This window comes from Tasmannia lanceolata, unplaced genomic scaffold (assembly GCF_043159265.1).
Source record: "Tasmannia lanceolata isolate RefF3 unplaced genomic scaffold, GAP_Taslan_0.1 ptg000016l, whole genome shotgun sequence".
Taxonomy (NCBI): domain Eukaryota; kingdom Viridiplantae; phylum Streptophyta; class Magnoliopsida; order Canellales; family Winteraceae; genus Tasmannia; species Tasmannia lanceolata.
In genome coordinates, this window is record NW_027518693.1 from 2430168 (window position 1) to 2440277 (window position 10110).

Consider the following 10110-nt stretch of genomic DNA (forward strand, 5'->3'; position numbering starts at 1 on the left):
ACAAAAGTGGACATGTCACTTGACATGTTAATGTCAATGAGATGACGTTTGAACGATGAGACGTTTTAAAGTCATACCTTCTAGCCGATGAACGGTCCATATTGCTGGGCATCACGTGAGTGTGGGCCCAGTTCTCATAGAGAAGGTACATTGGCAATTTACAATTGGGGCAGTGCAGTTAATAAAGTTGTTGGAAGATAGAGATGTACAGCTACTACAGTGAGTGTGGGCCTAGTTTTCATTAATAAACTTAAATAATTGAAGCAAAGATAGCGGAGGAGGACCACCGACTCAGGTACTATTAGCCTATTAGGTCTTCCTTTCGGGGAAAGGAGAAAGCAAGAATGTGAGGCACGTTTTGGGCCTCTCTTGGTAAAATCTCGAATAGTTTTGATTTATATTTTAAAGAAAGTTCTCGGTTCAGTCGAAAGAAAGTAGAAGTAGTATTGGATTATGAGAATGGATTCCGATTCCCAGCCTAGTGTGAGTCCAAAACTGATTATTGGACTTAAAATTAAACATAAATTTGATTTTGAGCCTTAAACTGATTGTTGGAATCGAAATTAAAATTCAAAATGAATAGGCCTTAGCCCTTGAAGTTAGAAGAATGTACACAATTATATTAAGAGAAGGAATTAAGCCCCGACCAGGAAAGTTGATAAAAGAAAGAGTTCAAGGGGAATCAAGAAACTACAAAAATACATTACATCAAGACGGTAAGAAATTGAAGATATGGAGAGAGAGATATGCAGATGCAACCGCATCTTTTGACAACTTGGAGCCGAGGCATTTTGTTGCGAAAAGTTACCATTATCTTTAGCAAGGAATTATATTTTAGATTCTATGAAATAGGGAAATTATATGGTGCCCGCCCATGAAGTCATGTGTGGGTGGTACGACAAAAGTAACACCCTTGATGTGTGATCCAACAACATCCTCTTAAAAAGTGAGCTGTTGTTGGATCAAATATCTGCAATGGCGGTACTACCCGGCCACACGGGACTTCACGCTCAGGCACCATATAAAAACTCCTAAGATATTTTGTTAGGAGTTTTATATCTTCAATAGTTTCTATATTTTAGTAGTTTGAAATTTTTAATTTTATTAAGATTCTATTATTAGAGGTTTTCCTAATTATTTAGAAGTTTGATGGTTATCTTTAGAAAGGTGCTAGAATGGGGATTTATGTTTAATATAAAAGATGTACTAACGTTTCTTTATGAGACTTTTATTGATTTTATAAAATAAATTTGTGCTTGATTATTCCAAATTTGTACATGTTTGTAGGTCATATATAATTTTTGCATTGCCCAAATTTATGCAAATTTGTGCCTGATTATTCCAAATTCGTGCATGTTAGACTTTGTAGTTCATATATAAATAGGACCGAACCGATTATAAATACGTTTAGGCAAAATATCTACATTTGGAGAAGGTCGGGTAAACTCAGAACCGAACCGATTATATATGGTTCGGTTCGGTTCCAAACATATATGGTTCGGTTCTGGTTCCAATTTCAGCGAACCGATTATATATGGTTCGGTTCTGGGTATACCCCAAAACCGAACCGAACATAACCATGTCCACCCCTAGGTGGTACAACAAAAGTAACACCCTTGATGTCTGATCCAACAACATCCTCTTAAAAAGTGAGCTGCTGTTGGATCAAATATCAATGGCGGTACCGCCCACACGGGACTTCACGCTCAGGCACCATATAAAAACTCCTAAGATATATTGTTAGGAGTTTTATATCTTCAATAGTTTCTATATTTTAGTAGTTTGAAATTTTTAATTTTATTAAGATTCTATTATTAGAGGTTTTCCAAATTATTTAGAAGTTTGATGGTTATCTTTAGAAAGGTGCTAGAATGGGGATTTATGTTTAATATAAAAGATGTGCTAACGTTTCTTTATAAGACTTTTATTGATTTTATAAAATAATATAGAGAAGGGAGAAACGCGGACGTTTTCCTACAAAATGTGTGTTTCTTAAAACCATTTAAAATGGCATTTTGCTTATTATAATCCTGATCAACAGCAAAACAGTTGAAATTCAGATCAGCACAAGAAATGGAAAGAGATTTATATTTTTTGTTTCTTTCTTGTACCTTTGTTTTGGTATGGCTGTGTTGGAAACCGATAGTGCACACATGCTTGTTGAAACTACAGGTATGTTTGTTGTTTTTTTCAAAGTAAGGGCTATTCTTATAATAAAGTTGGGCATTATACTTAATTTTGACACAAGGCTAGTCTTCCTAGCAGCAATCTTCTTTGTCAGTTGGACCATACGAAAACAAAGGCAGAGAGAGAGAGAGAGAGAGAGAGAGAGAGAGAGAGAGAGAGAGAGAGAGAGAGAGAGAGAGAGAGAGAGAGAGAGAGAGAGAGAGAGAGAGAGAGAGAGAGAGAGAGAGAGAGAGAGAGAGAGAGAGAGAGAGAGAGAGAGAGAGAGAGAGAGAGAGAGAGAGAGAGAGAGAGAGAGAGAGAGCACCCATGATTTTTTGATCCAACAAAAAGTAAAAAAAACCGAGGCTCTTGCTGGATAAAAATCAAGGGTGGAAGCGTTCTCTCTCTCTCTCTCTCTCTCTCTCTCTCTCTCTCCGACCTTTACATGTAAAAGGTCGGCCACCATATAAAATCTCGTTTTATCAAACATCAATTTGTAGACAATTATTTGTTAGAATTTTCGTAGATGATTGACAATGAAGCTATGTGATCAGCCTAGTTTGGAATTAATCTTGACGAAGGGTTATGATCATTTGAAATGAAGTTTTGATAGACCTGCTATTCATACCATCAATAGGAAATATCTTTTAAGACTCATCGTTTTTGTTCATCAGGGCATGATCTTCCTAGTATATCTGATACAAATATTTAAAAAGATTTAACAATCGATGGCCTATTGATGAAGGTGCATATCAGCCGTTCGAAGACTGGATGATTAAGATCCATGGTCAGATCAATCAGATCTTGCATATAAAGGGCCGAACGCTTCCAAACCATGATCGGATCAATTTGTACCCTCGGATCAACCATTAGATCATCAAATTGATGAACGGACGTCAACATTGTTGATCGGGATGAGACACTTGCCAAATTATTTTACCTAAAGACCAATCATCCACACATTGCTAGGAGATAGCACGACTGCATAATCAATGGCCCATATTCACCGAGGACCCGAAAGTAGACTTCTCAAACAATTTTGAAACTATTTTTTAAAAAAAAGTGGATTTCTCAAGCTTTCGGTAGAGCCCAAGAACACTCAAATCAGATTAGAAATCAAGAAGTTATAACTTTCCAAAGTTTTAGCAAAAATTGTTGACATCAGACCGGGCATGGCCTTGCCGGACGTCTGCCCACCATGAACTGAGTTTTCTCCTAAAACACGGGTTTTTCCACCTATTATAGCCATTTTGATCCAAACCATCCATTTGATGGGCCCCAACGTAAATCGGTTGTTCGTAAAAGTCATCTCCATAGGATGATCTTCATCTATACATCGGAGGGCTGGGTTCATCTTATGGAAATGTTTTTCTGGGCAAAACCTATTTACATTGTGGCCCATCAAATGGACGGTTTGGATCATCCTATGGTGTTCGTTGTACACTACTTTTTGAAAAATACTGGACTATACAGGCTTACACCATATAAAAACTCACTTTTTCATAGTACTACCTTTACGTGTTTGATCTCCCACTCTGGCACTCATCATATAATTTCTCGTGAAACATATGTTGGGATTCGGGAAATACAATGATAAGTTTCAAATTCAGGGTCATGATTCATGTGCTTCATGTGCCACATGAAGCACATTTGGCACACGAAGTTACGAGGGAGTACTTGTCCTTCTAATTGAAAAACGCGGTACGATTTTTGTTTGGGCATTTTCACACGTAAGCTACTGTGCGTCTGTGCCTCTCCCAGTCCTATAAATTATCGAGCATCCTTCCCTCCAATGTGTATCGGAATCAAAACCCATTACAACATTAATTCCTCATATAGTAATGGCTCTTCAAAGCCTCCCCACCAATGCCTGTGGGTCTTGTCCCACACTCCATTCGTCAAATAATGAAAAGGAGGTAGTTCGGAGGTCAGCAAACTTTCATCCTGATATATGGGGTGATCGATTTCTTGCATTCTCTTCACATGAAAAAGTAGGTATCACACCATCTATCTATCTAGGGATTTGCTAGCGCCTTTCTCTGAAAGGCATTTGCAGCTGCATGTTGCATGTGAGAGCAGCCATATAGGCTCAGATTTTGTCTTACTCATTTTATTCATATGAGGTGGCTGCTCTCTCATGCAGGAGCCAGTCCGCAAAATGCCTTCTGCAATGGTCCCAAGCAAATCCCATCTATCTATCTATAATGTATACTAAGTATGTTCCTTTCCCTTCGTATCATTTTGATTTGTTTAGGTGCACCTAGGTTTTATACCCTTAGGGTTACCATACTAGAAAGGGTGCGTTATGGGGCAAGGTTTTAAATTTCAGTCTGAAATTTTGGATTTCAGTCAACACCGAAATTGAAATCTCCGTAATTTCGATAAAATACTTTCTTTTTTTTTTAATTTCTTTACAGAATTTCGGCCAAAATTACCAAAATTTTGGGACAAAAAACTTACATTTCTTGAGCTTCTACCGAATTTCGACTTAAATTTTGGTTTCGGTGAACACCGAAATTTAAAACCACGTTATGAGGTTATGGCGTACATGCATACATGCAGATGAGGGGTTGAGGTCATTCGCTTTTATTCCAAGAAATATTATTTTTGGAAAAGTTTTTCTCCTATAAGTAGTTGCGTTGAGATGCGGAGTTAGAGTTAGTGGTCACAAAACTTAACCCCTTTACTTTGGATCTCTACCTCCACGGCTCCACGTTGTTGGGTTTAAATAGGAAGAAAAATAGTAGTTTGAACATAGCGTTGTTTTCAACTTCGAATAATCTGTCTACAAAAGTGTCCAAAATGTAATTGGTCAGAAATTGACTCTTGCAATTGACACATCTCTCTCTCTCTCTCTCTCTCTCTCTCTCTCTCTCTCTCTCTCTCTCTCTCTCTCTCTCTCTCTCTCTCTCTCTCTCTCTCTCTCCAGCGAACTAAAAATCTCCTATGACATTGTGGATTTGTGGCCCACAAATGAACGGTTCGATCATCCTCTGAAGTGGGACCCAGAAGAAAACTGGAATTCACACATACACACACCATATAAAATCTCCACTGATACGCTCAAAATATATCAGTTATAATATGGTGTAAGCTCGTATAGTTCAAATTATTTTTTAAAAAGTATTGTATAACTTACCATAGGATGATCCAAGCTGTCCATTTGATGGGCCACATCGTAAATACACTGCACCCCAATGAAAATGGTTTTTGGGGTGCAATGTATTTACGATGTTAGGGTCATAGCCCAAAAACTCATTTCAATAGGATGATCCTAGGCCACATCGTAAATACATTGCACCCCAATGAAAATGGTTTTTGGGGTGCAATGTATTTCCAATGTTAGGGTCATAGCCCAAAAACACCTTTATTGGAATTGCATATTATGGAGACCTTTCATAGAGCTAGGATCGTTCTATTGAAATGAGTTTTCTGGCATAGCCTTACATTGTGGCCTATCAAATGAACGGTTTGGATCATCATATGGTAAGTTGTACACTACTTTTTGAATGATACCAGACTACACGAAATTTCACCATCCCAAAACAAACTACCCATGCCATGCTAGGAGTGTTAAATAGTGGGCCCAACCCATCAAAACATGTGTAATATAATTTGGCCCCACTACATGAAATGTTAGGGAAAAGTTATACTAGCCCCCTTTTTTACTTGGGAGAAACCCTCTAGTGTAAAAGAGTGATGGACCTCACCCATGTTCTGCCCCTCCTCAAGCAAATTCCTGGCTCCGCCCCTGGATAGAGCCACTGTTTTACACTTGTTTTGAGGTGGGGCCTACCATTTTATGTGTGGAGCCTACCATCTCTATTCAAATCCATGCATATTTGGACCCACTATTTTGTCCCTAATGTTATTGACGGGGTGGGGCCAGGCCACCAACTCTACCCAAAACCATGCATAGAGTGGGGCCCACCATTAATTGTAAAACCATGCTATACTAGTTTATATAAGAGAGAGAGAGAGAGAGAGAGAGAGAGAGAGAGAGAGAGAGTAATGTTATGAAGGAGTACAAAAATGAAACTAAAAAGATCATCTATAGATTCATCATGGTCATGGGATGAACCTCTACTACTTGTCTCTGCATGCATGTTCATGAGAATTTGATCAGATTGCTGTTGAACTATTCTTTAAATTTGCAAAAAAAAAAAGAGAGAGAGAAGAAAAAAGATAAAAAAATATTTTTACCGATATCATTAGCAAATTACCAACAAACTCAATGAGCCAACAAGTACTTGCGGAGTTTAATCCCACATTTTGCAACCATAATAATATTTTCCGCAAAATATTATTAATTTTCTTTCTTTCTCATTGAATGTTATTCCTTTTATGGCGTCTAGAAACAAGAATGAGAATGATGATTCTCTTATGGCCATGTTTGGCAACCATGAAAATTATTCCATGGAATATTCGTTGGGCCAACTATGTTCTAGGGGCCAAGAAGGAAGGAGAGGGAGAGAAATGGGTGGAATGGTAGAAGTATAGATAGCATATAAAATCCATAAAAGCAAATGAAAATAAAATGCCTATTTAGATTTGGATATTTGTTTTCCTGGTTGTTGGGAGCACTTTATGTTCCCCTCACTCCTACGCTCTCAAGTCTCTCCATCTCCCTTTCATCTCTCACAGCTATCCCCACAAATATTCCTTGGAATAATGGAATATATGTTGGGAGATTATGAATTCACATCACTTGTCAGATAATTCGCACCCCTTTAAAGGAGGGTATGTGGCAGACTTTAACTCTTTTTGACGTCAATTCACATTAAAGGGGTGCGAATTATCGTACAGGGCCGGCATCGTTCTATATTTTTATTGTGGCCAAACATCGCCTATATAGATTAAAAGAATTACTTTTAAAGTAACTTTTAAAGTTTTCTTGGTTCTCACTCAATTTCCTTAATGTAAGGAGATGAGGTTCTAAATATATATGATTTGTAAGGTGGTTACGACATGTAGAACATGTGACAGAATATTTGAATTCAAAACACAAACTTTTGCAACTGCTAAGTTGGTATTCGTCCAGGGAGGTAATGCGTGGGCTACACAACGGATTGAAGAACTGAAAGAAGAAGTGAAGTCTATGCTAAAGGATGCAAGGGACCCATTGCAAATAATGAATTTAGTCGATGCACTCCAACGTCTTGGATTGGCCTATCACTTCGAAATACTAATTGAAGAGGCATTAAGCCGGTTGTACTATACATATACTAAAGGTGGTGACAATGCTGATGATCTTCATGCCATTTCTCTTCAATTCCGGCTACTTAGACAGCAAGGATATAATATTCCATCTGGTATCACCTTTGCCATTGGTTTGATTTTTATCATTATTTTGTTTATTTTTGCTCGTTTGTATAGTTGCATGCATCCATTCTACGTATATGTGCACATAATTTTCATTGTTGCTTCTTGATGATGAGTGTCACAAACATTTAACTGTAAAACAGATGTATTTAGCAAATTTAAGGACGACCAAGGAAACTTCAATGTGACCTTGAGCAACACACAAGGTATGTTGAGTTTATATGAAGCGGCACATCTTAGTACACATGGAGAAGTTGTACTAGATGATGCCTTGGTTTTCACCAGAAAGCACCTTAAGGCCATGATACCCCACCTAAGCTCTACTCTTGCGAGACATGTAGAGACAGCCCTAGAGTTGCCTCTACACAAGTGCCTCTCAAGGTTGAATGCAAGAAACTACATCTCTTTTTACCAAGAACAATCTACGAAGAACGAAGTACTACTAGAGCTTGCAAAGCTGGATTTCAATATGTTACAGTCAATTCATCAACGAGAGTTACGAGATATCTCAAGGTAAATTGCATCAAAGTTTATGCACTTGATAGATATATTGATGTTCGACAACATAAAAATAACAAAGCTAACTCAAATTATGGAGCTTACACTTTTAAAATAAGTAAATTCTATTACCATCTTAACATAGTGTATCTTGATCCTTTTCCTTAGGTGGTGGAAGGACATTGACCTCCCAACTAAGTTACCTTTTGCCAGAGATAGAATTGTGGAGTTGTACTTTTGGATATTAGGAGTTTATTTCGAACCACAATATTGCCGAGGTAGAATGCTTACGACCAAAATAGTTTCATTTGTATCGGTAATGGATGACATCTACGACGTGTATGGTACATTGGAAGAACTCCAGCTATTGACCAATGCAATCCAAAGGTTTAGAATTTGGTTCTTATAATCTTTCTCATCTTCTTTGCAAGATTCTAACCTCTACATAATTGATTTGTGTCATTCATTTGGGATTTTAATAATGCAGAAATTTTATGTTCTTAATTTTCAGGTGGGATGTTGGGGCCATGGATAAGCTACCAGAGTACATGAAAGTATATTTTCATGCACTCCTCAATACTGTCTCAGAAATTGAGGAGGGATTAATTCCAGATGAAAAATACTGCGCATCTTACTTGAAAGAAGCTGTATGATATGCATGGCTATTTTTGTTATCTTTTAATCCTCTTAAAGATCTCATAACTCCCTTTTACCTTGGCCAAGTTCTCATCCAAGTATGAGTGTTTCCCTAGCTACCAAGTCCATCAAAACTCCTTGATATAACATGCGGAAATTAATAAAAAATTGATTGTGCCAACCATTAATTTGCCTAAATAGACTCCCTTTTACCATAGCCAATTTCTAGTCCAAATTTGAGTTTTGAAACACGGCATTAAACTGATGAGAGAGATAGTTTATGCTCAAGGCTTATGTAAGAAGCTTTTATATATTATTTCATGTATTTCCCCAGTTTTAACTTTCTTCATTTTGTTATTCCAGATAAAATGTCTTAATAGAGCCTACTTCAACGAGGCCAAATGGTTTCACTCAGGGAATCATCCAACATTTGAGGAATACATAAACACCGCTCTAATCAGTACTGCTTACCCATTACTTATAATAGTCTCTTGCATTGGGATGGATGAAATTGTGAAAAAAGAGGCCTTTGACTGGATTAATAGCAACCCCAATCTCGTTAGATCAGCTTCTATAGTTTGTCGACTCGTTGATGATATCCAATCACATAAGGTATGATCAATTCAGAGAAAAGAAAGAGTCCTATTTTCATTGTGGGTAACTTGAGCATCAATAATTTATGTGTTTCAAACATGTAGTTTGAACAGGAAAGAGGACACATTTCTTCAAGTGTGGAGCTCTACATGAAGGAGCACAGTTGCACAGAGCTGGAGGCATGTGACAAGTTGCGAGAAATGGTTTCCGTTGCGTGGAAAGACATCAACCAAGACTGCATTAAACCAACTCCTATTCTGATGCCTCTCATTATTCGGATTGTCAATCTTGTTCGTGTGATCGAAGTCTTATACCAGTACCGAGATGGATACACGAATTCAACACATGAGACCAAAGAGCGTATCACCTTAGTGATGGTTGATCCAATTCCCATTTAAAATGTAGAACATCGTTTGGTGGTCCCTTGCATGAATACAAGGGAAATATCCCAAGAGACCTTTTAATAATAAATGACTCTGCTACAAGGTTTCAAAGAGTCCATCTATTTGTATTTCTCTTATACTAAGGGTTATCTTATGAGGAAGCTATGAGAAATTAGCTGTTGTTTGAGCATTCAAGTTTTCTAGATTTTGATAGTAAGAAATGTTTTAATTCTATATAAAATAAGAACTTATGCTTGTGTAAATTTAGCCAATGATTATGTCATAAAATGAGATTTAATCCAATAGTCACAATGTAGACAACTATTCTTAACTCCTTTGTTGGTGCAAAAATCCTACACTCAACTGATATAAGAGAAAATTTCCTTCGACACAAGGTATTCGAATGCCTTTCGAATTGGCAAAAATGTTTCAAATTCAAGTAATATTCGAACTACAATCCTACGACTATCGAATTTCATTGATGTCTTTACCGTGCACAATCGAATTGGAA

At 37.4% G+C, this 10110-nt stretch overlaps 1 protein-coding gene across 3 annotated transcripts; it reads left to right on the forward strand.

Annotated features, from left to right (window-relative positions):
• The first annotated feature begins 3950 nt into the window (after positions 1 to 3950).
• LOC143848625 (beta-cubebene synthase-like) lies at positions 3951 to 9789 on the forward strand. 3 transcript variants are annotated; one of them, XM_077357609.1, is made up of 7 exons: positions 3951 to 4157; positions 7208 to 7478; positions 7632 to 8001; positions 8155 to 8373; positions 8498 to 8633; positions 8986 to 9234; positions 9321 to 9789. In XM_077357609.1, exons 1-7 carry the CDS (start codon positions 4008 to 4010, stop codon positions 9612 to 9614), a joined length of 1689 nt encoding a protein of 562 aa, XP_077213724.1. In that variant the 5' UTR covers positions 3951 to 4007; the 3' UTR covers positions 9615 to 9789. The 3 variants fall into 3 exon arrangements, with proteins under 3 accessions (XP_077213724.1, XP_077213725.1, XP_077213726.1); XM_077357610.1 differs by having other exon boundaries at positions 8498 to 8540; XM_077357611.1 differs by having other exon boundaries at positions 3957 to 4093.
• The last annotated feature ends 321 nt before the right edge of the window (positions 9790 to 10110 follow it).

Bases quoted from the DNA above. Each gene is read 5' to 3' on its own strand.
- LOC143848625 (XM_077357609.1), top strand. From the start codon at position 4,008: ATGGCTCTTCAAAGCCTCCCCACCAATGCCTGTGGGTCTTGTCCCACA. The intron at 8,002-8,154 runs GTAAATTGCATC...CCTTTTCCTTAG, and splicing joins GAGTTACGAGATATCTCAAG to GTGGTGGAAGGACATTGACC. The intron at 9,235-9,320 runs GTATGATCAATT...TCAAACATGTAG, and splicing joins ATGATATCCAATCACATAAG to TTTGAACAGGAAAGAGGACA.